The 27990-nt window shown below is 43.4% G+C and overlaps 1 protein-coding gene across 3 annotated transcripts; it reads right to left on the bottom strand.

Moving 5' to 3' along the window:
- Window positions 1-15: 15 nt before the first annotated feature.
- Window positions 16-27990, bottom strand: MYB (MYB proto-oncogene, transcription factor). Of its 3 annotated transcripts, XM_057364417.1 has the most exons (16): window positions 27773-27853; window positions 24047-24164; window positions 22326-22397; window positions 21597-21689; window positions 20984-21204; window positions 19221-19458; window positions 18347-18427; window positions 17842-17946; window positions 16262-16519; window positions 14865-15230; window positions 13278-13420; window positions 12551-12665; window positions 12339-12464; window positions 11551-11661; window positions 10813-10920; window positions 16-1319 (listed from the first exon to the last, which is right to left on the bottom strand). In XM_057364417.1, the coding sequence occupies exons 1-16, from the start codon at window positions 27793-27795 to the stop codon at window positions 1203-1205; spliced, it is 2295 nt and encodes a 764-aa protein (XP_057220400.1). In that variant the 5' UTR covers window positions 27796-27853; the 3' UTR covers window positions 16-1202. The 3 variants fall into 3 exon arrangements, with proteins under 3 accessions (XP_057220400.1, XP_057220399.1, XP_057220398.1); XM_057364416.1 differs by lacking the exon at window positions 14865-15230 and having other exon boundaries at window positions 27773-27990; XM_057364415.1 differs by lacking the exons at window positions 14865-15230; window positions 17842-17946.

The raw sequence follows: 27990 nt of genomic DNA, 5'->3' as shown, positions 1-27990 counted from the left end.
CAAAACAATAAAAAAATAAAAAAATAAAATTAAATCAGTGTTTTGCCATATCAATAAGTACTTGATATGACAGTACAAAGAACCATATATTTCTAAGAACCTGATTCAGTACACAAGACCCAAGTTAGGGAACAACCAGCTAGACATGGAACAAAAGAGACAACATGAACAAGACAGTGTTCTCCCAAACATATGAAGGTGCAATGCATGCTGTTACAAACCAATGAGAAACAATACAACACATCCACACAAAAAAAAAAAAATCTCCCAAGAACAGTGTTCAAAAATATTGCTTAAAAAAAGGGGAAAAAATATAAACAATGTAAAAAAAAATATAACAAAAAGGTCTGAAATGCTAGTGCATAGTCAATTAGCTAACATCAACATTTGTTTCTTTCCATATAAAGCTCTACTGCTYCTTTWACACTAGCAGCATGTCTACACGCTAAGGTCTGTAGCAGCAAAACACAGTATTCATTTGGCATTTACAAAATTAAATTACTGAATAAAAATATAATTTTTCTCATAAATCTATGTTTCATACAGTAATATTTTTTAAAGCAAGCTAATTATCCACCCCCCCCCAACAGAAACACACAATATATAATGGCCTAGAACCAAAACAGAAAGGAGTTTTTCAAGAGGCATGGATGTTTGAGCATTCACGATCTTGATCAGCTTTCCCCTTTTGCACAGCCAAGCGTTTGTAGTAATGCTTTTCACTTCAGTATTTTACACCAATGCATTTTGTTCAGTGATTTAAAATATATCTGTTTGAGTACCTGCTCTTTTATTATTAAAAAAAACCAAAATAAAAAAAGAAACAAACAAAACCCCACCCCTGGCTAGCACATCACTGAAATAACAATACTGGTGTTAAAGTCTGCTTGATCTCAAAAGTACAAGAAAAATTATCTTTATTATAAGACTGAATTTATGATCATTAATTATTGATTCAAACTCAATACCTAATAATTTAGGCAAGTATCATTAAAAAACACAAACTCTTAGGTTGGGTGAAATCCAACAAGAATATATATGCTGAGTGACTAAATGCACTTTGTGCTGCTCCCAACTGTTGTACCACAACAAAGATAGGCTCTTCTCCCATTCATGAAAAGTTCTCATGCAGAGGAACAGGAATTTCCCAGTGGAGGTGAAGTGTTCTCAAATCCATAATGCTTGTCTGTCYGTCGACCCTTTCACATCACCAGAGTCCGGGTGGGGAAGGTGGCCATGTATTTGCGTGCCTGATCCGTCAGAGCCATCTGATCCTCGATCTTCCCGCAGGACGCCGACTCCCAGGCGTTGTTCAGATGCTAAATTAGAAGAGAGATTTAGGCTGAATACTGTGTGATTTATCCACAGCCCCAGCCAGAGCCGGACCCACTTGCAATTAACTGGGACATGAACAGGCAGTGGGATGCTGTCCTGTCTCCTGAGAAATTGAAATCTCAACAGGCAAAAAAATGGTCACCCCAACTTCTCGGTTAGCAACCCCAGGGGCAGACAGAGCAGATGATCTGCAGAGGGGACGCACAAGAGCCAGCATCCAAACCTTCCTGCTTCTCTCTCAGACAGCATCTTTTCTATAARGCTTTTCTGTAGCCTTGCCTTTAATCCTTTACACAAAAGGTCTAAAAGTGAATGTACTTGGCAGGCGGACTTCACAGTCAAAGAGCACAGAGAGGCTACAACCCACAGTTAAAACATTCAGAGCTATGACCATGCACAAATTCCTGCTGAACCTCCRTCCTAGACATGCAGCTGCTCTGTCCTGGAGTTCCCTGAAGGAACCTGCCATCCCTGACAGCCTGAGCACTGCTGCCRAGGATTCCCATGCCCAAAGCCCCTTTCACCTGTGTGCAGCCAGCAGCACTCACCCAGTAGCTCAGCTCCTCTGGCAGGAGGAGGCAGTGGGGCTCGACTCTCAGCAGAAACAGCGTTTTAATTATCGTGTAAGCCATTTCACTTCTTGTGGTATTTATGGAGGTTGCAGACAGCATTCAGTATAATGTTAAAGTGAGATAAACCTATCTGCCGAGGGCTGTGTGCGCTCTATTTATTTACTCACTACACATGTGAGACATTTCTCATTGCCTTGAGCTATAAACAGCAATGAAATTTCGGAGCTCCTGGAATTCACCAGGATACACACTTTAATTTTTTTCTATTGAACTCTTTCACTTACCCCATGTGTCTGTCTTTCCACACTGAAATATTCTCTAAGAATAAAACCTCCATTATCACCTACTTAGCTGTACAAATACTCTGCATTCCAAAAATCCAYGCAATTGTGCTTATCATTCCACAAGGGGATCCCAGTACTGCTGAATATTGAGAAGGTGTATGCTCAAGATCCACCAGCAAGGACAAGTCAGGAGGAACCTTTCTGTTCTCCACTGCTTTCAAAAAGGATCATCTCTGCAGTACAATATTGCTCAAAGAGATGACCAAAGCCTTCCCAGCCTCTAGGACACTGGATGAATCATAATTAGTGGACTGCAAACCATCTGCTAAGAGCAGAACTGTCCTGGCGTGCCCATGGCTCTTTCTGCTACTATTTCTAGTTGCTAACTTTGCAAGAGGATCCTTGAATTATTCTCTSTGCTAAATGTTTACAGAATGCTCTTCTGACGGCAAACAGTGTTATCTGAGACACACTGATAGTAAAAAGCTGGGCAACTATGAACTACAGATAATTTCAYATGACATGCCCTAATCAGGGCACCAGTACAAACACAGGGACTGAGGTTCCTGCCTTGGAGGGTTTACAGTCTGAAAGTGACAAAGCCAGAGAATAACTAAGCAAGTGTGTTAGCCCTCTGCAAACTTCTGCTGGGCCTCCCTAGACATGGCTTTCTCCTCTCAAATGCTGCCTCTTTTCCTGGATGCCATTTTGCAAGCAGAACTGCTGAGCTTCAGTAGGAGTTCCCTTCCTGAAGGAGAACCGGGTCAGGCCCCAAATCATTAAGTTTCTGCAGCTTTTTGTTRGAAAGCTGCATCTGTGAAGTGAACAAACATGCCATACACTTCTTTTTTACAGCAGCCCAACTTGGGCTGGCTGGGTACCTTGTGCAGTGGCTCAGTCTAGGGAACATGCCAGAAAGCAGGTGTGACACAATTTCTGTGTGCCACAGACACGCATGCAACACACCACAGCTTCTTTCATGTTTTRGCTAAACAGCTTCCAGGGTAACTTTTTCAAAGGCACCTACACAAGCTGGGAACCTACAACCCCCTATTGCTCCTCAGTGGGACTCAGGCACCTGTGCATATTTCCCCCTGCTGTTTTAGAGGTATTTGCATGAAGAACCAAATTAATGCCGGGTACAATGCCATCAGTTTAACTTAGAAGCCAGATTTGTTCTGTATACCTCAAAAGCAGTTCATAGTTCCAGAATATCCACCACTTCCAAGGACAGAAATATGTGTCTAACCAGTATTTCCCTGTGATCCCCCAAAGCTTCAACGCACTGGTCTAGAAAGGGGAGATCAGGAGTCCCTTAAATAACTGAAAACATGGAAAGAAAAGTCAACTTGCCACAGTATATAAATTTTTTWAACAATACAAGTAACTTCAGGCTAGGAGTGTCCCTGTTTCATAAACTAGGCTTAATTTTTACTATCTACACTGAGCTCTTTGTATTAACAGCCATGTGCTTAGTAGGAAAAAAAAAATCTGTATCCTGATATCACCAACATCTCAGCAGGCTGGTACATGTCACTCATTCCACGGAAAGCCTGGTCTTCATCCTGAACCTGCTGTCAGTGTGGCAGAAGCTGCTCGGGCAGGCAGTAACCCTCTGCCCTCCCATGGGCTTGGCCGCCCCGGGGAGCGCTGGGCAGCAGGCACAGCGAGCACAGGAGGACCAGCTCCACCCCTCATTTGAGCCCGCTTCAAACAAGCTTTGCTCTAGGGACGCAAAAGTTTTCACCCTTGTATTGTTTTCCCAGAATACGACACTATTTACGCTTTTTTTTTCCTATTGTGACAAACTTTAAAAAAAAAAAAAAGACTAACTTTGCGTCTTGGTGATGGAAGYGAGAGCTTTGCCCCAGTGCAGAAAACAGAATCTGACCCAAAGTAGTATGTTTTCTGATGCAGCAATATTTACTGAGGCAGTTTTCAATTCTACCCTTGGGGAATTCAGATAACATTTAAGTGGGTATTTTTAATAAACATTTTCTGTCGGAAGCCCCAACTCTCGGCAGCCAACACAAAACAAAGCACAATGCCTGTGCCTTGCCAGCCCTGCAGCGCCGTGCCAGAGGCACGTATGAAAGTCATCCTGATGGGAGCACTTTCCTTCCCTCCTTGGCAGGGAGTGCTGGGTCCTAAACCCAGGCAGAGSACCTTGCTGGGCTGGTCACACACARMYATGGGATCTCTTGGTAGAAAAAGGGTGAAAAGGGATGCCACAATGCCTCTTCCATGMCAGCACAGCAGCCCGTACTGACAGGGCTCTGTTACAGGACAGGGGCAGTGCCCCACAGCAGCMGTGCTCAGCAAATGGATCAGAAGGAAAGAGAGGCAGGCAGAAGGCTACAGCCACGCAGGAAAACAGCATGGAAASCCCAGCCAGAGCAGTCCTGCTGCAGAGTGCTTACTGCACCCTCCTGACCACATTGACAGGCCTAACTCTGCAAATCAGCAGGAACACAAGATCTTAGTAACCAGAATGCCTCACCCAAACCCCACCAAAACTGATGGGTACATTTTCATTGATCCAGTGGATTCATCMTGCTTAAATTCAGYCATCTAAGAGCRAGGTGCTCATTTTGGCWCCTAAATTCCTAGCCAATGAAAAGRATTTCCACAGTAAATTTTTTCCATATASACAATTTTTTCATTGCCTCACAGTACAAGACTAGTCTTAATTTTGCTGTCAATTACAAGAGTTTAAACCTTTTCAGCCAGTACTCTAGCTATATTTTTCTCTTCCATACATGGCAGAGAAAATCTTACTCTTTAAGTTAAATCAGGGGGAGAAGAAAGTATAGTACTACAGGTTCCCATAGGATAAARTTACAGATCCATGGTACAATTCCAGCTATGTCATTCTGTCATTCTCCCTGCCCCTATTCTTTTTTTCTCTCTTTTTTTTTAGGTTCAATAATCCTACCAGTACATCCTTCTCCTGGCAGCAAAACTACCTTATTTATCCTGTAATATGCCTTCAACTGCCCTCAGGCAACTGTGAACTGTAAACAAACTGTCAAACCTGTAACTGGGATATCCAGTTAAAACACTTTTAATAAAAACTTGGACCATCTAGACAAAGCAGACTAGAGGAAGAGAAGAAAACACAGTGGAAAGGTGCTTTTYTAACAGAACCAGTCCTCCTGCACTMRTAGCCTGGACTGCCTTTTCATGTGCTGTCTCTGTGGCTTAAGAAAGTTCCTGTGTGACAAGACCTCATGTGTTAGGAGCCAATGCCAACACCCAGCACTGCTGCAGTCCTGGTGCTGAGCTCCCAAACTGATGCAAGTGTAGCAAAAATCCTTAGGCAAGAACTGAGTTAGAAAACAGATTTTAAATCTTTGCTCTGCTGTCAGGTATCTTCAGCAACTCCAGCAAAGTTAGTGGTGTTACAAACATTCCCATTAATTTAGCCAAGCAGTGCTGGTATTTAACAATAACTTAAAAAAAGCTAGCGTATTTAAAATATTTACAAGGCTCAGACTATTAGAAGGCTTCTTATCGTGTTTCCTTTCAGCAAAAAGCTGGATTTCTTGCCAGTTTTGCCTTAAATTACATGGTGTGGATCGTTTGCAGAATGTGCCACTGAAAAGGCAGCTTACAACAGAAATGCAGTACTTCTGAAACAGTAAAACAATGCACTAAATAAAACAATTTCCTAGCAGAATACARTGGACATCACGTAGAATAACATGGCTTTCTATTCTGTAAGGACGCAGAGCCGAGAGAAGCCCATTTACTCATCAAGACCAGACAGTAAAGACTAATTAAAAACTAAAGTGACCATAAATGAATTTTCTACCTCATTTGCCAAGACAGACCACTATTTCTACCCCTGTTGTTAGCTTTTCTTTGGGGCACAGGACAGACTTCTCCTAAACTCTGGGGCTTTCCAAATTGTTCAGAAATACAGCTTGCTAAATTTCAAAGAATAAGGTGGTCCAACCTTTCAGCTTTTATTACAACTATGACACCAGAGGTAGAAAGAGCCATTTGGTGGCACTTTTAAGAGCTTAACCCTGAATCTCTTTCTCAGACAAAACTCCTGCTCAAGATGTATGAGCTTTCCAAGTAAGAGGAATGGATGAGATATGGAAGTGGGTTAAGCACCTGCTACTCATACTGGGATATTCAGCCCCTTTCTAGTTTTGTCCTTATGTAATTTTTTTTTTTTTCACAGATCAGAATACATTGCTGCAAATGACTACTAGTTAGGCTGTCACTTCTCTCTTTTCTGAGAGACCACCACCAGCTCAGGGAAGCTGTAACTTCTGATCTGTTTGCAACCCAAATTCTGCCCACCTGGGAGGGAAATATGTGATGATGACTGCAGCTTCAAACTTTCTCCCTCAGCTGTGCCAAGCACTGCTCCTTCCTGCACACATCAGCCACGGCGAGAGAAGGGCAACACAAGGGAGGGAAACCTGTGGGGCTACCTTCCCTTGCTGTGCAAATCTCAAACAGAACATGCCTCTCCCTCTCCCTGATTAAACAAAGGAAAGTAGGAGATTTCAGTATCTTCTGTCCCCCAAAAAGCCATGAAGGAAAAACCGAGAAAGCTGCTGCAGGAGACCATGCTGCCTTCATAGCCATTTTGTCTTACAAACAGCTGCAAATAAAACAGCATTTCACTTTTTAAACTGAAAAAATTAGGCTTCATGACAGCTCAAGCACTTGAAAAAAGGTTAACCAAATAACTGTTTTAAAATCCTTTAAACTTACTCTTTGAAGAAAATGGCTACATAAACCAMAGAAAGTCAGGAAATTCGAGCTGAAATGTGTCAGTCTGTGGTTAAAAAATGGAAAGTGACAGGAGCCAGGGGTTGAAGAACATTCTCTTTAGCTTGCAGGGCTTCTACCTTGTGTTGTTTCCTTTGTTACTGGGGGAAGAAGATATCAAAGCAGCGCTATTTTCTTAAAAGGCTCCATTTCATGGTGTCTTTTGATAGCCTGCAGGGTTAGGTGGAAGGTCTGTGATTTAGCCTACTTTTCTATCTGTTAAAATGTCTGTGTTAGGATAGTTTGTATTATGTACCGCTACTGCTACAGAACATAATGTGAAATAAAATTTAACTTTTACACAGGAAGGGCTAGAAGCAGAGGGGTTTTTATGTAACCTCTTACGAGGCACAATTCAAGCACATGCTCAGTACAGACCATGCGTTTGTCTCGGTATTGGAGTATGCTATCCCAAAATCTTAACCCTGGGAAAAGTTGCTGGAAAAGGCCAAAATCTCCCTGCCATGCAATTAAGTGGCAAAAACAGAAGGTGCAAAAATACAGGTTTTAACTAACCCCATGAGTACAAAGCAGAAATATTTGGGATCCATGCAGTGGAGAGTGAGTCCACCCCAGGGCAGCATGTGGGTTTGGTGAGACATTCCTGTTCCTGCCAGTCAGATCMCACTCAGTGCACAACCATGAGATTTGTCATGTGGGACAAGAGAGTTGGCTGAGCCCTCCCACCTTACCAGAAAGATCTTACACAAAACTACCTTCACATCCAACATCTTAGAGAGACTTAACCAGGGGATCAAACAAASATAAAACCCAAATTCCTTTTGGGTCTAAGGAGGCTTCTTCCCCCTTTGCTCTATACAAGACTGGCACCACCCCAGTGCTGTGTGGAGCTACCTGACCTCATGTGCCAAATGATGCAACGAGCTGTTCCTGCTGAGTGATGGTGAATCATATCGTGCTATCTGACATGGTCATCAGCTGCTGTTTACTAAATGGCATATGATCAGTCGTGTAYCCAAAATGCAGTAAAAAAATATCCTTGGAGATCTGTTTGAACATTTGTTACTCCGGCCTCCTTTGGAATTTAGCAGCAAAACAATAAGTAATCAAGGATTTTGATCAGTTTATTGCTAGCTAAATATCTTTATGTAAATGCAGTGCAAATTATTAAAGCAATGGAAAATACTGTGGATAAATATACTGCCTCCCTGCTTTCTAAGTTCAAACTTTAAAGAAAATGTAATTTTAATAACCAAGCATAGTAAAAATCCCCTAACTTTCGTGCTGTCTTTATTTCCCTCTCCAGGCATGGATCCCAAGGTGCAGAGATTGCTGTAATTCTTTCTTGGACCAAAGTCAATGAGAATTTGCCTAAATAAGAACAGTTGGATCAGGCCCAAAATATCAACAGCAGCAATGTCAACATATGCAGACACAATTAAATTTCACCCACATGAGTTCCCTCATGCTTAATGTCTACTTTCACGGGATCAGTGGATTTAGTTCCAGTGTTTGTTTGTGCCCTTGCATGTGTTCATTTATGAGGGTGAGACACCAAATTCTAAACAGGGAAGTGTAGAAAGCACAGAACAGTAATGCACTAAAATCAGATCATGTACAAAATGCAAGCAGCCAACAACAAGAATAAGGGATGATCCTTTCCATAGCTTTGCACCCYTTGGACATGCTGTGTCCTGGTCACAGGGGTCCATTTGCCCTGGGGTGGAGGAGGGGGAGCATTAGGGACAGAGCAGCAGCAGTTTCTGGGGTGAAAGAGCCARACTACACATCCTTTCTGAGCTGCACAGGGCCAAACTCCTCCCCTCTGACGAAGCCAAGCAGCTTTACCACCGCTTTTAACCACGACACCAAGTCCAAACCAGAGTGCAACCATGGGCAGACAGCACTGCATTGTTACAAAGTCTGTATTTTATTGTAAACAGTGTCTGTGCCACCGTCACAGAAACCCCCAGCCTCATTCTTTGTTTAGGATTACATTTCAGCTGGAAAACTCAATGTTTCATTTTTACCTTCATACTACTACACTAAGAAGCTGCATACTAACTAGTCATTTTGGGGCTTTTTACTACTACTTTTTCTTTCAGTCCAACACACTTTAAACACTGATATGAGTTGGGAAGTCCTTTTTAACTCAGTTCYTACTTAAGAAAAGGTCCTCTTTATCCAAACAATGAGAATACCTGACTTTTAACATGCTTTTCCTAAGGACTGAAGAACTGAATCCAGAATGATCCACAAATTGACTCATGTAAACTTCCTGAACAAAATCAGCATGAGTGAGGACAGAAGGTTAAACAAGCCCTTTCATTTACAGCAGGTTGTAAAGAAATTATTTTTAGATAGCAGGAAACATAACACTGTTACACCAAAGATCAAAAGATCCTATTTTATAGAGCTCTCAGATGCTTCTTTTTTATTACAGTCAGAGGGCAGGCAACTACCACTAACAGGACAACACACAGCCTACACTGTTTAGCTACCTGAAATCTTGCCCTAAACCCATGGAGGAGCCCAGAGTTTGTCTGGAGTCATGGATGGGTGCTGGGATACAGCAGGGCTGAGCTTGCAGGGGCCAGCAGCCTCCTCCCACACCCTCTAGGGAGCTCCAGCAACTCTCTGCAACGCTGGAGACCCAGGCTCCTTTGCCATGAGGTGGTCTGAATTCAGCCCCTAAATCCTGCCCTATATCAGGGGCAGTGGATCTTCAAACCCTCCTCTCAGCTGTGTGCCACAGTGCAGCCAAGAAACACAGCTCATGAGAAAAGAGCAGGTAAAAAACAGGCAGAGTGAGTCTGGCTCTGACAGACACTGCCATGCCAAGGAGAGTCCTCGTCCCTGCTCTCCAAAGCTGTTTTTCATCAAATGATTCTGCAGCACAAAATACCAGCCCACTCCATGGCAAACTGTGCCAAACGAGGACATGTGCGAAATTTTACTATCTCCTTTTTTAATGCCTGGCTAGAAATGCTTAATCAAAACCAGCCTTTATTCAGCCCTTCCTACTGTAAATAAGCCCTAATGTAAATTCTGGAYAGAGGGAGGAAAGAAAGGATTAGCCATGTGGACTATCTGTCTGAAAGTCAGGAAYTATGGAGTTACAATTTCCTTCCTGACAGTGACTCACCCTGGGGAATGAGACACTTTCTTTTAGTTCTCCCATGTGGAGAAGGACTACAAAATCACTTACTCATCTACCTCAGAAGTACAGAAATTATGTTTTGTTTTCTGAATGACTTGCTGTGGCTTCCACCTAAAGTACACAAGAGCTGCCAGACTGGCTGCTGCTGACTTGGGTGGGCTTTGGATCAGCCCCCCTGTAGCAGCCACGTTTAAAAACACAGCAAATGTGTGCTTGTTAACAAAAGCAAAAGCAGACACACAAGCCCCAGCCTCACACCTGACCTACAGTACAACAATTTCACATTTAGCCTGCACTGGGGAAAGGCTGGATGGGCAATACTCAGGCAGCACTGGAGTCTCTCCTCTCACCCTAAGGCCAGTGACCAGTTCTGGCCACCACCACAGCACACACATCTTCAAAACAGCAGTGCTGCCTACTACAAGTCTATAGAAAAAAAAAAAAGCTTCTGGTCCACTGTAATTCTCAGTCCCACCAATTTAACTCTGCACCCAGCTGTATTACAATACCCCAGGGCTATGCCCTGTTTAGCTTCCTGGCACTGCTGCAGTCATTTGCCCTCATACTCCACAGGCAAAGTGAGATCCTCAGACACATTTATCTGAACATTTCATTCTTCCATACTCAAAACTTAACAGCAGTCTGTGAGAAAGCTATATATATATATATATATTATATACAAATTATATTTTAATCAAAGAATAGTTACCTGCAGAGGACTAGCTAGTGGCCTGTTTCTAGGTACTGCAACTGTTTTGTGAAAACTRTCATCATCTTCAGACACAGGCATCTTTAAAATGGAACTGGTAAGAAGATTCTGAACAGGAAAAGAAAAAAAGGAAAAGATTTTCAGCAACTAGTGAGAATAACCTGAATTCAAATGCCAAATGCTTTAAAAGCAAATTCAGCTTGACCGCAGAAGCTGCAAGACTGGGCACAGTCACAGGTAAGGAGCAGACCTCAGCCTGGTGTTCCTGGGACTTGGCTTTGCAGGARCATTGCCACATGCAAAGGTTTTCCATCCTATGAAAATCCCAAGTTCAAGAACATCAGTAACAGTCCGTGAATCCTGGCAATGCAAAGGGAACTGTGCTCATTCAAGGTCTCCTTTGCAAAAGCAACAGAGACTCTCTCTCTTTTACCAGTTTTTAACTCCATAATCTAGTCATTTCTACACACAGGTGCAGGCATCCTCCTGGTGCAGGCTCTTCAAAGTCTGTGGGCTGCAAAATGACTGCAGCTTCTGCAACCTTCTCTAGGCATCAGAGCGATCTAATTTAGAGTAGCACTTTGCTTTTTATACTTAGTACAGGAAAATGGCACTAAAATAAGCAATAGAGCCTCCGTGTGAAGAAGGTTAAACAAAATGTTCTTTCTCTTGCATTTAAGAACTGAACAGGGATGTAAAACAAAAAAATTATTTGATGATGTGAAAACTTGTACTTACTGGCACATCTTCCATAGTAGACCCAGGTGTAAAGAGCTGTGTGTTCAGATTTTCTCCTTCCCAGTGATTTGAGCAAAAAAAATTTCCAGCTTTATCTGTTGGTGACTCCACCTGAAAGCAGGAAAGGCATGGTAATAACCAGCACATAACTGACCAGGAGATTTCTGTCAGTTGCTAAATAAMTTGAGCAAATATTCTTCACAGAGGTGCATAATGTATGTTTACCGTAACATCTTTTACAGTTGYCTTTCTCTTTGCAGAAGAAAAAAGTTCAAGGTTTTCAAAAAAAACCCCATCTAATAAAACTTTGAATACTTGCACTCAGTGCTCTGTCAGTATTCAGGAGTTTAATCCCCTAGAAAGGATTGAGAATATATGTATTTTTAGAACTTTAGTGACAAAGTAATATAATGCAATGTCCTCGAATGTTCAGGTTTCTAAGTCACTCCATGGAGCTTGGTCCCCATGGGGTTCTTCTATACTTTTCACCAATATTTGAAAGATTCAATCCAAATTCATGTCTAATTTTTCTTTTCTTTTTAAGTTTCAAACGAAAACTGCATTAGAACGGCCCAAGCAAACCCCTGCTGAAAACAGCAGAAAGACTTCTATGGAAATCAATGGGAGATGAATTAGACATGCCTAGTATACTATATGGAACCGACACTAAGATCTTGGGGCTCACATGAAAGAAAAACAGACACAGCTATTTAACAGAAAAGGCATTGGTATAAGTTTCTCAGCAAAGAGTTCTGAATTAAATTGCCTCAGGTAAGTTTGAGATTTACCTCTTGTTTGATTTTCTTCAGCAAAGGGGGTCCACTTTCATGTAGCCCAGCCACTATTGCAGATTCCTCCGACTCCTGCTTGATAACATCCTGCAGATCTTCTACAAGATGAGTTGGAGTTTGAGGCTGAAAGAAAGAAACGTTATATCCAAGTCCCAGAACATCCCTCTGCACTAAAATCAAAGCAACTTTCATCATTGTTTCCTTCTTACCAGCATCTTCAAAGGACCGTATTTGATTTCCTGAGCTGCAAGTGCGTTTTTGAATGGAGTGGGTGTTCTTGGTGAGCTTTCTAATATCGACCTCTTGATTGCTGGAGTTCTGAAACTTTAAAAAGAAGGAGAGGAACTTTAAAGGAAGATGCTTGGAAATACTACCTCTTTATAAAAATACGTGCCGTATTGTTGTAGGACTTTGGAAAATATTTCCCTGCGATCTTATAAKCCATTTTGCTTTTATGACAGAACATTAATATGACTGTTATAAGGTGTAATGACTTCACTGTAAAAACTATTGAGCCTATATACATTGTTTTCTCTATTAATAACCTACCTCCATGGTCATAAAGTGGAAGTTTTACTCCCAGCTAAGAAGAATCTGAATGTGTGAGCGAACAACTCTGCAGCAAGCACAGAATCATAGAATGATTTATGTTGGAAAGGACTTTAAAGAGCATTTAGGTCCAAACACCCTGCTATAGGCAGGAACACCTTCCACCAGACCAGGTGTCCCAGGGCTCCATCCAGGGATAGGGCTCTCACAACTTCTCTGGCCAACATGTTCCAGTGCCTCACCAGCCTCTCAGCAAAGAATTCTTTCCTTGCATCTAATCTAAACCTACCCTCTAACAGCCTGAAGCACACACACTGACCCAGGCTTTGGCTGCATGCCAGCCTGAGGAAAGACACCCCTGTGAGCCCGACAAGACAACAGACTTACCCATGGTTTTCCTTCTGAGCTTTGAAAGTCTGGTCCCTGTGGAACGGGGTGGTAACTGCCATCTTATGGCCACACACCGGCGTGGAAGTGAGTGCAGGGTTGTCCAGGTTCAAGTTTTCGTGATTGGATGAGGTGTTTAAGAACTGCAGGTGTGGAAAGAAAAAAAAAATTAACAGGAACATCCAGATTACATGGCTGRCCTCTTAAGTTGACATTGTTGAAGAAAGAAAAATGAATTATTTTCTTCTGATTGACACGAGTCACTCTCCTGCCTCTATGACGCAAGTAGGAGTATCTGGGGTACCTGACTACATCGTGAAAAAATACTCAATGGTTAGGCTCAGCAAGTTAGAGAGGGAAATTCTAAAGTAAATGACACTGTTCCAATGAGAAACAATTTCCACCACTTTCAGAGCCTGATTTGGATTTTCTCCAAATAAATTTTAATTAAGAGCAGTGTGCCCAAGAAACTAGGTGAAAATGAGCAAGGGATGTTTCAGAAACAAACCCACAGGAAATGAGGTTAAATTCCGCAGAGAATTATATGGGGCATCTAGGGGCTTTTAGGGCAGTAAATGAAGTGTTTATGCCAGGAAAATAAATTTCCTATCAWTTCTGTCAAAAGAAAGCGCTTCATATTCAAGGCTTAAAATGAAAACTGCCACCTGTGACGGGTGCATGGACTGCTTTGGAGTGGTAACAGCTGACTGAAAAGGAGGCAGCACTRTTTGTTTGGAGAAAATTACTTTTGCATGTGTTTTACCTAGTAACCTAAAATACTGTTTCTATTTCTAGAGTTTACAAATCTGTGAGCATACTTGTATCCTTTATTCTGATGACAATTCAATGTATTTCCTCTAGATTCAATCTGCTACTTTATAAAAATGTGGCATGTTAGAAAATCTGCCTTTCACTGGACAAATGACATGATTACAATACCTAATATCAAAGGCTAAAGCAAAACAACACAGACAAACAAAAAAAATCCAAAACACTTTTAAATAGTGCTASAGCTGTGAAACAAAGCAACCACCATCAGGAATCTGAAAGCACACACCAGGCCATTTTAACAGGCCATTTTCCTCCTCATTCCTATTCCACTCCAACTCCCATGGACTGGGCAGAGGATGGCAAATGTYATTTGAATTTTCTGGTTGTTGTTAGTTTGTCTCACAACCTGAATGCTATTTAAATGCAGTTTGGGGTTTTCTAGGTCAATGAATCATAGTGTAAGTGGACAGAGATGGAAAGGATCACAAATGATAAGAAATGTCAAACTCTAGTATTTGGAGTTAGCAGCAGGAGTAAAGCAAGGAGACACACTCCCCTATAGAAGAGCTCCAAAAAGGCAAAAAMCCAAAACACAAAAAACCAAGCCCCACAGATGAATTTAAGAATCAACAGTTAGCTTGCTGATTAACTAAACTCAGCAGTGAAGACTAAGAGCAGTGAGAAGATTCAAACACGGAGTGAAATCAACAAGCACAACGGTAATTAGTCATTTGTTCCAAAGGATTAGTTTCTAAATTGTTAAGACTGGGGTGACTTTTGMGAATTAGTAACATCTGTGCAGAAGTCTTGATCTACCTGCGAGGGAGAGAAGGGCAGGCTTTTGACAGGGGAGCGCTTAGGAGGAGTTGAGCTGCTGATGTCAGCCAGGACCAAGGTGCTACCGTGGCCACTGGCTGAGGGGCTGCAGTGCCCTCTCCTTTTGCGAAGAAGGACCCACGGAGCCGCACTGCCCTGTGAGGCAGATAAGGTCTTTGGTGAGCCAAGAGAGCCCTGACTCGACATGACTTTGCTCAAATTTGTGCTGGGCTGTCCTTGAGGTCTACAAGCACTGGCCGCTCTTTGCTGAAGCTGCGCGACTGTGCCTGAGGGAGCTCTGCTAGCCGCAGTGTCTGTGTCTTCAAAGAATTCAAAACTGCTGAGATCACCCCATGATGAAGGATCCTGAAACAACGTGGGAGGCACGGAGCTATAAGACAGTGTATAGTGCCACCTCATGAAAATACAGCGCTAGGATATGCCGGTAACCAACAACAACAATAAAGTCTTTCCCGGCTCAATTCAGCCTGACCCTCTTCATGCGAGTAGCAAACACAGTCTGTGTTTCCAGTACATACCTTGATCTTATCAAACTGTCTGTCATCCCAGCAGTGTTGCTGGCAACTGAGTCCCTAATGAACAAGTCAAATTATGTCCTCACTACTTGCCCAGCATTTTCTGCTTGGTATGAAGGTGGTGCCTTTTGTTACCAAAATATGCGTGCTCTAGACCAAGACTGGCCTCCTCCTAATGTGCAAGTCTGCTCTGGATGTGCTGACAGGGACGTGGTGCCACATGAAGCAGACACCTCCACTCCTGAAGGAGTTTCCCACCAACAAACATATCTCAATGTGCTACTACTTTACACGTAACACCCCAGAGACYGCAGTGAGAACAGATCCATGTCAATGTCAGTCAGATACTTGGCATTTAAAAATGTGTGTRCAGTCCCTCGCATATGCCAGGGAAAGCTCCTTAAACTCTGAGAAGCAGCTATTGAAGTACCACAAACACTTCTAGGAAACAATGCAGATACATGAGCAGCCAGACATAAACCTATGGCATGTGTCACTTCAAATATTAATAAATATAATTTCATTGTTTAAAATCTTTCACGATGTCTCTGAYTTTTTTTTAAGGAGACTTAATGTTGAGAGACTGTTTCAAGCTCCTACTGTGCAGCTTGCCAAAACTCACACTCCTGTACYAAGRTGTAGCAGGAAAGGGAGACAGCCACAAAAAGCRTATGCATCCACACTCRAGGGCTTCATTTATGAGCAGCTGCATTTTGTTATGTCAGAAGATAAGCTTCAGATCCTGGAGCAACTCAAAGTTACTCGGAAAGACACCAATAAYCACATTTAGGACAATCCCAGCTCCTCACCCCTTACTCCTTGACGACACACAAATCCACCTGAGGCGGCAAGTCTACTTACGGAGTCTATTAACTGGAGTGTTTCTGCAAATTCTAAGAGATTCTTAACATTATCCAGGATGTTGCTCTGGTGAACAATCATGCACCGTGCAGGGGATGCACTTTCCTCAGGTAAGCAACCGTGATCCACCGGTGGAGATGGAGTACAGTGGTGATGTTCCCCCAAACAGGAAACAGGTGCACTGTCACCACTGGTCCTGGTACTGTCAGCAATTGTGGTGCTGTGCCAGCCGGGGTAGTTTGATGTGTGGTTCTGTGTCTAAAGGAAGAAGAAAAAAAAAAAAAAGAAAAGGGAGGGGGGAAAGGCAGAAGGAACTTAGCAATGAAATTGCACAAGGTGTCAGATGCCACTGGAGGAAAGATAAAAGTAGTTGCATCATCATCTAAAAGCTTATGCCTATGAAACAATTGTCAAGATGTTTCCTTTCATCAGTGCAAGATCTTGTTTTAAGTAACACTGGCATTGTATTTGTTATCCCAAAGTTACCTATAATTTACTTCCAGGATTATAGGCATATGTCATTAGTAACACATAATCAATTCGTACTTYGTGACTCCAAGTGCTGAAAAAGTGTCTGCAAGTCCTTTACTGTCAGAAGCAAGAAATGGCAGGATTTCCCTACTGAGTGCTCAGCACTGTAGAAGGCTAAAAGGTTTTAGAGTTAGAGTTGCTTTTGTCTGCTTATCTCCTTTTCKTCTGCTATCCCTGTCTAATGCTACAGCTTACACCAATGCAATGAAGAGGCTGTCAAATCAACGTGGTTAGGAAAGCAGAAGAACAAATTAACAGAAGTTTCTTTCCAGTGTGATCATGCAACAGAAGAAATTGCAAAACATTAACTAAAGTTAAAAAGTGGCCTAACTAACGTATCATGCATGCAATTCTTTTACTATTAATTTAAATATTACCCAAAAAAAAAGTCTGCTGGCTATCACCTATCGTCAAAAATTATTTTGGGATTCTTGGCTTTGGAAATGGTGTTAAGTAGTTACATCAGGGTTTTCACACATTAACATCCAATGGCATATACAATGAGAATTCAGTAATAGCCAGCACTTGCTCCACACATGCAGTTATGAAGAATCTAACATTATTGGGAGAAGTAAAATAAACTTTCAAACATGCACCAAGTCTGAAGCTTACAAAGTCTATAAAACAGCTGAAGGAAAGAATACAACAGAGAAGAAAAATCTAATGAACAGGCACTACATTTTCATCACATGAACCATTGCACACTTTCAGAAACATAGATACAATTATTGATTGAAGATCTACAGGATTTTTAATGTTTCTACAATYATCATATTTCCAAAATTGCATTACATTACAGAGCCCAGTCCTGCTCCCACTTTGCAAAGTAAGATAGTGGCAAATTTTTATGGGTTTTTTTTTTTTTTTAAATAAAGGAATTTATTTAAAGGAATCAAGTATGTTTATATATGTGCTATGTTTCATCCTTTTAAAACGGAAATATAGAGCCTTGATTAGTACTGAAGGCAGAGGGGGAGTAAAAAGTTAAAAAGACAAGCACTGGGGTAAGGCTGCTATCCCTCCATCCAAGCACACAGTGACAATCTTACTGGTAATGCCTGCTGCCCTTTCAGTTCATTCTCAGTCGACATTAGTAGCAACTCTAATTCCTTTATTCGCTTTTCTTTCTCAGGGTCTTCATCATTATAGTGTCTCTGAAATTAAGAGTTAAGGGAAAAGAAAAGATAAAGGTCTGATAGGATGTAGCAACTAAAATGCTCATGGTTTTCCGACCTGTGGTTATAACAGCCACATTAGATTCAAAGACAAAACAAATGTCAATTGTGTTTTCYACTACCAAAGTCCCTGCTGAATTTCAATATAGACATTTGAAATGGAGAAAGTGAAAGCCATCACACCAGATGTCAGCAACTGTGTTTTAAATCCACTTCTGAAGGAGCAATTATGAGCCATGTTAGAACTCCCCCACCTTCCCCATTTTCTCTTTTCGCCACACTTAATACATTAAAATGCTTCCTTAATGTATAATGTCTGCATTTTATTTTATCAAATATTTAAGAAATGGACKCTTGAAATGAGGTTCAAGTTATCTACCTGGATAGCTGCAGCAGCTGGCTGAGGAACATTGACAATATTTACATGCAGTGCTACTGGATATGGGATCTGACCAGGAACCTAGGCCAAAAAGCAAAAAGTGATTATTTCCATCATATTATCTGCTTGCATTGTGAATTTGTGTTAAACATACTTTGGTTTTAGGCACCTAATATTTGCAGTCTGTGAAGATGAAATAGCAAAAAACCTAAAAATGTTTACAAGAAAAGTAATCAGGTTTTTAGGAATAGGACAGTGAGCTTTAGAGAGGAAGAAAGAAAATTCATATATGAAATATTTACCCTTCCTGAACGAGAAAAGATCAATAATTTATAGAGACAGTTGTAAGGATTTTCTAAATTGATGTGAAAAAGCAAAAGATGCAATTTATTATCATCTAAAACTCTACAATGCAACTGTCTGAAGCAGGAGCCYGTTTCATTATTAATCATTAATAACAAAGAAATCTGATTAAAAACAATACTTGTTTACTTTGTTCTGATAGGCAACCCACAAACAGAATGCTRCTAAAGAGAACGTGGGAGATTTTGACATGGAACACAGAATTAACCAGATTCAACCGATATTCAAGGAATTTATTATTCACAGCTCTAAGAAATAGGTTAACTGCTCCCATGGCATTAAACCCGCTGTACCCAGCTCCRCCACCCAAATGCAACCAGTTTGAAATGCAGATATTTTSACCACTAAATGAAATAAAAGTCAARGAAGTCCTCATCTGACATCAARCCCAAGTCCCCCAAGATAATGAAAATCCTTCGTGCTTCCTGAAAGCAGGCATGGCTAAACTGCACCCATCTCTTCAACAAGGCAAAACAAGCAGCCCCACCACATTCCCATTTCCACCACTTACGTTCTGTGGCTCAGAGATGTGGTAGTAGGGGTAGTCACTGCTCAGCGGGGGCTGGCTGGCCACCGGCAGCTGGGCAGATGGCGATGGGTTGTGAGCAAAGGCCATCAAGTGGTTGTTCTTCTGAAAGCCAGCAGCTGCTGAGGAGTGACAGGCCTTGGAGGACTCCTGCAGGTAGCCCTCCTGCTCAACCTTTCGGCGCATGGTGGAGTTCCAGTGGTTCTTGATAGCATTATCAGTTCTGCAACAGAAATACATAGATTTGAGGAGTTTCAAAAATGAGCATTTCCAATTCAGACAGGTCAACAGGCAGGGAACTGCTGTTGGCATTTCTGTTTAAATCCCGAGCTCTTCTCTGGCCTTCCTCTTTCCTCCACCACCACAAAAGCTACTCCTGACTTCTCAGGAAAGATGTTCAGTAAAAAAGTTAGGGAAAAAGAAAAATGGGCTAAAGTTGTTTATGTACTTTTAAAAGCCATCCRTCATGACTTAGATCCTCAAACCGTAAGAAATTACCAACTTCAGCTTCACCTCATTCCCGTGAAGTGAGGTGACGACAAAGGCTAACAATCCTTTCAGGCTATCCTAAAGGAGAGCCAACATCATTTTCTATATCTTAACATTTCAGTGGAGTCTTATTGTGTCTCATTGCTGGGAAGAAAGACTGTGGAGAACAGCTGTGCAAAGACTGACTTCCAAGCAACTTTCCAGCTGGCCACCTAGATGACAACATCATGCTGTACACACAAATTCAGTAAACAAAACTGTCGGGATTTTTCTTAGGTGCAGAAAAACTGAGATTCAAATCCTCACATATGTGAGTCAGAAAAAGCAAACTTACCAAGTTTGTGAGGTTTTAAGAGTATGCATAGCAACAGCTCCTCTATTTGAAAAACATCACCACTGCACAGTATCATTCAAAGCAGTATCTGTGATGTGTGGACACTACAGTAATATTTTCAAGGGTTAATACCTTTCTTGTTATCTCCTAGAAGGTGAAAGCAGCCCAGGAAATGCCCATTTAAAAGGCTATCATGATCTTAGGTCTTATATTCAGATCTTGAAGATGTTTTACCAAATAGCAGGAAGTAAAGTAGGAAGGGAAACTTCTCCCTTGCTTATACTATTTGTTTGCCCACACTTTGAGTCTCTTTTAATCAWAGCAAATAAGACACCGAATCTTTGAAATTGTATACAAGCTGTGCAAAAGCTTTCAGTGAGACAAATGTTTCCAGGACCAGAGTTTAAAGAAAAAGTTTCTCCTGTTTTATGCATGGAGTTTTAWTAGGTCAAAATCATCTGGATGATTCAGGAGCAACTACAAAAGTTGAAGAAGACTTCTCTTAAATAAATTTGAATAAACAGACTGGATTTCACGCTGAAGGCATACTCTTAGAAGAAGATAAATTATGTTCCACTAGCAGAGCCTGATCCTTCCCTCTTCAACCAAWATAAATTTTGACAGTCATCGCAGCCACAAATAAGACTGCACAGACATTTAGGACACTGTTATGGTCTTCCTCTACTTACTGGTTTTTCTTTACCTATGGCAAACATTAAAAGGCTATAAAAATAGCATACTGTTCCATGTACTGACCAAACAGCGCAGTTCCCCACTGAGAAAAATGCACATCGGTGTCACTGGCTCCCCAGGTTTTGATTCCAAAATTTTTTTGATTTATACATTGCAGATTGAGGTGACCAAAACAGACTGCTCAGACCTGCAGCTTTTTCCTTTTTTAAGAGATAAAAGTATATGTCATTACCGTCCAGGCAGCAACTTTGCAATCTCTGCCCATCTGTTTCCCAGCCTCTTGTGTGCCTGGTAAATAATCCTATCTTCCTCTTCTGTCCAGGAGGTTTTCTTCACTTCTGGATTCAAATGGTTGTGCCACCTCTCCCTGCACTGTTTTCCAATCCTTCCCTTCAAATGCTTAGCAATGACAGACCAGCGCTTTGGACCGTATTTCTGCACGAGCTCTATTACCTTCAAAGAAGGACATAAAAACTGCCTGTATTTAATGATGCATCACGAATCAATGAAATATTTTTTCTGTGGTGAAGCAATATTTTCAACAACATTTCTTAAAAGTGCCACAGTAAAAGTAACAGCAATTAAGGTTTCCCACTTCCCATTCATATTTTTACCCAAAAGGAAAAATCTGGTAATAGTTAAGGCATTTCTAGACTGCAATCCTGCATTACAGTGCTGTAAAGCAACATTAATTTATTTGCATAGCAAACTTAGAAAGCACTACACAAATACAATCTGCCTCTGGCCATAATAAAGTTGAGACCACCAAAGTTTCCAGGAGTTTTGCCCCAACACATGAAATCTGCTAGTAAGGCAATAATCAGACAGAAAGGAAAACTGATTACCCTTTGATCCTCCTCTTTAGTCCACGGACCTTTAATAAGTTCTGGGTTTAGTACCTTCTGCCATCGGTGCTGGCACTGAACATCTGTCCGATTCTAGTGAAATGTGAAATACACAAAGTGGATAATGCTTTAGACGAGATGAAAGTAGAATGTCTTATTTATATACACTTGCTCTCAATGTATTTCACTGCCAGCTAAGACTACTAAACAACATGGAGTGATACAAAGAGTCTGAGAAGAAGGTGCTCAACTATCAATTTTCTAGATAGGATTTCTACCACTTCTGCATTGAGGACTGCATCACCAAAACTACACAAACTTTATCTTTCTTCCCCATCTGCACAATAGCTGGCATGCTTTCACATGCAGTATTTCAGCAAAAGCCAGTGCTCACAAAGCAATTATCTTCAAAATCATACTTACAATTCACCAAAGCTATTTTTTTACTGTGCTGAGAAACTTTGACTCATTGTCACATTGACCATCTACGGTGCAAGACCCCACCATCCCCCATTTTTACTTGTTTGACTTTTTCAGCACTTTCTGAGAAGTGAAAGGAAAGCTAATGTAAGGATTTCCACAGTAATCAAACTAAATTTCTACAGCCTCCTTTGTGGAGGAGCTGAAAATGTAGCTGTAAGGCAACCACTCCCCTTCCCCTTTATYAAGGAAACTCCTCGATAAAGAATTGCCACTAGCCCTGGAAACAGAAAGCCAATATCCACTTACAGGAAGGAAATTGGCAATGACTTTCCAGTCTTCTGTGCCATTCTGCTCCACAAGCTTCTTCAATTTCTCATCCTAAACAATTTAAAAAATATATATATACTATTAATATTGCAATCTCTTACAATTCAAATGAAATATGTTTWAAAATTTATTCTTTTAGCTTCTTATACATCTACTTCTGCTTTCTGAGTGTAAGGGGGAGTGGTCTGYAGACTTCTCACACTTTTAATTGCTTAAAACAGAAGACTTTTCTACTCCTTTGGATTCTGGTAGGTTCCTTACTGTGCTGCAGCAGAAAAGACTGACTTCTGTGCACTTCTTTGACTTAATACACATTCCCATTTTACTCATTTTACATCATCAAAGCACTGTAACTGTTAGTCTTGGACTGGATTTACAGGAGGCCAGGGGTGTTTAGGTGCCAGGCATCAGAATAACCATGAAATTCAGTAACACTCAGGCACTCAGCTATCTGGGAACCCCTGAACATCACAGSCTTAAACTTTATATGCCTTGCAAGWGATGGGAGTTCCAGTGATTTGCTCATGGTCTGCTCACCTACAATAATACACAATAAAACTAACAGCTCCTTTTTGCTCCTGTTSTCTGTGAGGGAGTTTYTCATACTTGGAATAACAAAAAAATTCACCCAATCTTTTCAATGATAAGGCCAGAAATACAGACCCTAAAGACAAAAGACACCAATCTTCTGTACTGGGAAAGATAGAGATAATGCGAAACAAACCAGAAATGCCCCAAGAGATAAGAAAAGAGGAGCCCTCTCCTTCCCCAGTTAGCACCTCCCAGTATGCTCCCAGTTCATGTGACAGGACAATGCCATTGGAACTTCATGGCCATCCTTTCCYCCCTGGCCACATCATAACCCACGTCCACCTTTGTAAGAACAGACTATGATTTAAAAAAATATAAATAAAAGGCTTGCAAAAGGTGACCTGACACTGTTATTACATCAATACACATTGTTAGAGAAGAGAAAGTCAAAACATAACTCAAGAACTGTATTAATGTATTTCACAACAAACTCAAGCCAGTTAAATGGCCAAAGGATATCCACCTGGCAAAGGAGTTTGATACCACAATTCTCCCAGAAAGTCAGCACAAGGGTATCACGACTAAAACACATTCTGACCTTGAAAAGCAAAATACATCTTGAATGCTCAGTGTTGGTACTGGTGGATTTCTTTCCTCCAGCTTTTAATTTATTTCCCCTTGRAACCATAATGCTGCAATAAAGTATAAAATTCCCACAGTACAGAAGCAGCAGTTTCTGCTACATTTCTTCGCGGCTGTGGGACACCGAACACACGGCAGTTCTGGCATAGCAACAGTTTCCAAACAAAAAGAGGCAAATAGTAACAATGAAGCRCTGCTACAGGTGATTTGGAATCTGCTTCTCCAACTGGGATTACACAAAGATTCACAGATCACATACATACTGTAATACAGAACTCAGTGGGAATTAAAAAAAATGTGGCTATACATTTCATTTAAAAGGTAAGAACTAAGCTCAWAGTTAAATAAAACACTGAATGTAGCTAGTGGGTGACAAAAGTTGTCCTCCTTGATAGATAWAGGACTGTCACTGAAGTAAGTTTGCAGATAAGCAACATGGTGGAGAACATGAAGCRACTTGGAGAAGAATGTGATCCATGCTCTCTCTTATCTTTTCACATGCAAGAGATGAATGAACTTGGATTTACCTCTTCGCGRGTCCACCTGGTTTTTCCTAAGTGACGTTTTCCAGTCTTAGGAAGCAGACCATCATAGTCGTGATCGTACACCTCAACATCTTCTTCATCATCATCACTGCTATATATACTGCAAAAGGAAGCACAGCAAGACAGAATAGAGCATGAGGGCTTGAGCTGCTTAATTACAAAACACAAAACCCCCCCACTACAATCCTTACAAAGGTTACACAGATAAAAGTTTTAAAACTTGCACAACAAGATTTTGTTCTGCATTCTGTTGTTCTAGTATTCTGAACTGGTTCTGCTGTTTTTGGTATCCACAGATACAAGCAAAAGGCTGGCAACCTTCGTATTACTGTGCATGTTTAGACCTGCTCTTAATGTTAGATCAGTGGTGAATTACACATTTGGCAAACTTTCAACCAATGAAGGTTTCGAATTAAAATACAATGTTTGGGACAATAAAGACAACTAGAGGCTGTGTCCAGTACACRAGTACATGTTTAAGATCTTTAACTCGTGCCATGCATTCTGAAAGATAGAAGTGCTTTTGTATATTTAATTCAGCAGATAGTTATATTGTTCCAAAATAAAACAGACYGTGCAGCAATACCAAAAGTTAAACAGTAACCTTGTTTGAAAAAATGCTTATGGACCCTATATGTGAAGGCACAAGTTTTTGCAATTAAGTAAAGACAGTAAGTGGCAGCACTAACATGCAATAAGTTCTAATATAAAATATGCCCTCCATTTATGGGTTTGGACAGATAAGGACTRAGGACAAGTTTATTTAATATCCTGCAACCAATAAATGAATGACTGAACCCTTCTATACTCCCCATTTCTCTAACTTTATTACCTCTAATCTATTTCTAAATCCCTCATACTGTTTTTGAAATACTCTGCTTCTCACCTAATTCATGACTAAGGGATTTCCCCAGAGGCTATCTATGGGTAAAAAGGACTCCATTACTCTTCTCAYAAACAGCACTGGCTCTGCCTAGCTAACCAGCTCAAAAAGAGTGTTTTGCAACCAGAGGGGCCTTTCTGGTGGWCAGTATTTTATTTCAAACTTTTAAGGCATGAGTGGCAATTCTGATACTTCAGCTAAGAGATGCTAGCCACAAGTGTTAGRAAGAAGTCAATGTCATGCTGCAAGATTAAAAACTGTGATGTATCTGATGGTATGGCATGCTGTGGTTAAAGTATGACTAAGACTTTAAAATAAAGTTATTTTGTAATAAAATCAACAGGCGCTGTTTATGCTGTTAACACGCTTTCAGATTACTTTAAATTAAGTTGCAGTGAACCATGGTGACGATTAGTCAAGATGCAAACACCCCCCAAAATTCAAGCTGCTGAACAAAYATTCTTTAAAAGTGTAGGGCTAATCACACCATACATCTTCCACCCTACTCTCTATCCTATGTCATGTGCCATGAAAACTATGCTTCATGTGAGTTTTCCACAGTCTGCTGTGATGTGCGTGGTCTTCCCGCAGCCTCTGTCGGGTGGTCCCTGCCTCACCCACCCAGCCCATCGCTGCCACCCTCAACTTGCCCCCACCACGCCGTACTCCTGCAGCCCCACGGCTCAGTCCCTGTTCCCCAGACCCCATAACCACTGGGGACAAGTCTCGACTGAAGCCCCCGCTCCGCACGCACCCCTCGTTGGCAGCTGGAGCCTCCCATGCTTGAGCAAAAGCTCCCACGCTCCAGCTGCCACGARCGCGGCTCCTTCCCAGCTGCCGCTCAAAGTAGATTCACTTTTCACAGTGAAACACAGAGACAGCTGCACCACTGCCCATATGCCAAAGGAAGTTTTGTGGCTCAGTTTCCAAGTATCGTTTTGAAAACGAGTTTTCCGTAGATGGCAACCAGCAGGTACGCATCCATCGGCGGCGCTTCCTGCGTGGGGCCGGGCACCGCAGGGAAACGCCGCTCGGCAGCGGCAGCGCAGCATCAGCGGCAGCACATTGAAGGACTTCAGCGTGGGGCCAGTTCTGTAACCGGGTAATTTAAATGACTGGGACCTCGCAGAACCGCAGAACCGAGCAAACTCCACTGTACTACCTACGTTCTCCAGCAGGAGAAAAGGGCCCGGGATTCCGAGACGCTCGGTAGTTTCTTCAGCCAACCGGGCCCCCAGCGGTGCTCTAAAACTTTATTTTGCACCTCCGGTCTCAGCCCCGAAGTCTCCCCCCGGGCGGCCCGGCTCGGCTCGGCTCGGAGCGGCGCTCCGCCAGCCGGGACAGAGGGAGTACCCCCGGCCGCCCATCAGCTCTGTGCTGTTCGCCCGGGCAACTGGCTTGTGCAACGATAAAAGGGGAAAAAACAAAAAAAAAAAAGGGGAAAAAAAAGGAAAAAAAAAAAAAAGAAAAAAAAGAGGAGGTGTAGAGGAAATGACTCGCTGCTGTTACCGTCATTGAAGGAATTCGGGCATCAGCCCCGCGGGGCAGAGCCCGCGTCCGCTCCCGCCGGGGAGGCCCCGCCGGCGCCGCGCCCGCGGATCAGGCGGACACCGCACCGCGCCTCTCCGGTTCCCCGGCCTTAAGCGGCGGCGGCGGACACGTCCCTGCGGGAGGCGCCCGCGAGGCAGCGGTGGCTGTCCCTCTCTTACGGGAGACGGGCCGGGTGGTTCACCGCCAGCCCTAGCGACAACTCCGCTCTGACTGAAAGTGCAGCCCGGCGCTCGCCCAGCGGCTCGCCGCCTCCTCCCGCTCCGCAAGCCCCTCTTCCTTAGAAAGAGCCCACCAAGCACCCAGTCCGACCGGACAGGGCTGGAGCCCGAGAAGCAACAAACAAGGCTGCGACCTTCTCCCCTGTCACAGTCAGCCAAAGGGAAGGGGAGGAGGGGAGGATGCCGGGCTGCAAAGAGAAAGAGAAAAAAGCCTCCACGTGTCCGACCCGCCGTCCCTGGCTAATTAGACAACAACCCCACTCTGTGCGCCCGCCCGGCAGCGGCGGCACGGACGCGGCCACGCGGCGCTGCCGCCCCGTCCCGTCCAGTCCGCAGCCTCCGGGGCACGGCCACCCCCGGCCCCTGGCGCGGCGCGGCAGGGATCGCCCTGGCCCGGGTGCGCGGCAGGCGGGMGAGCACGGATGACAGCTCCGGCCGAGCGCTCCGTCGGACCCGCAGCCCCCCGCCCGCGCTGCCGCACGCCGGCGTGTGCCGAGTGGCGTGTGCCGGGAAAAAGCTAAGGCTCGCAGGCGAGAACCGCGCATCCAAGGACGAAGGGGCCGCACGAATAAAAGAAAAAGTAAAGTTGAAGGAGCAAACCGAGTCCCCGCACTCGCCGCCCACCTGCCACCTCACCCCACCGGGAATGAATGAATGARTGGGACGGGACGCGCTACCTGCCACCGCCGAGCCCGCCAGACATTGTCCTGGCGTGCGGCTGMGGGGAGCTCCGTCGGGCTCCGCGCTGGCTCCCGCGGGCGGCGAGCGCTGGCCCCCCGCGGCCCCCGGCAGGCGCGCAGCGCGGGGCCCGAGAGCCCCGGCACCGGCGGCTCCGCGGCGCGTCCCGCTGGGCTGCCGCTCCCCCGGCGCCTCCGGGGGTGGGGGGCGCCTCAGCACCGGGCGAAGTYAACCAGGTGCACGGGGGACGGGGGGCTGCCCGCCCGTCCACCGGGCAAAGCGGCGTTCTGCTGCCGCCTTCCCTGTCTCCCGTCCCGCTCTCCGTCTGACAGGCGCGGAGCGCGGCCAGCCGTCCTCCGCCCGCARACAGCGGGTTACCTGTGCCGGGGTCTCCGGGACATCCTCGCACCGGCCACTGGGGGAGGAGGACAGGGGAGTCCGAGCCCGCCGCCGCTCCCTGCTGCCGGGCTGCGCCTGGGCGCTCCGCCGCCGCGCACGGGAGTGCCGAGGAGCCGCGGGAGGAGGAGGAGGAAACAGGTTGAGATTAAAGAGTAAACTCTGTAAACAGAGATGCCATCAAACAAAGGGCCCTTGGA

This window comes from Malurus melanocephalus, unplaced genomic scaffold (genome assembly GCF_030028575.1).
Source record: "Malurus melanocephalus ecotype Western Australia unplaced genomic scaffold, MMel_1.1 scaffold_38, whole genome shotgun sequence".
Classification (NCBI taxonomy): Eukaryota; Metazoa; Chordata; class Aves; order Passeriformes; family Maluridae; genus Malurus; species Malurus melanocephalus.
The sequence above is the reverse complement of the archived record's forward strand: the minus strand, read 5'-3'. Positions and strand labels throughout refer to the sequence as shown.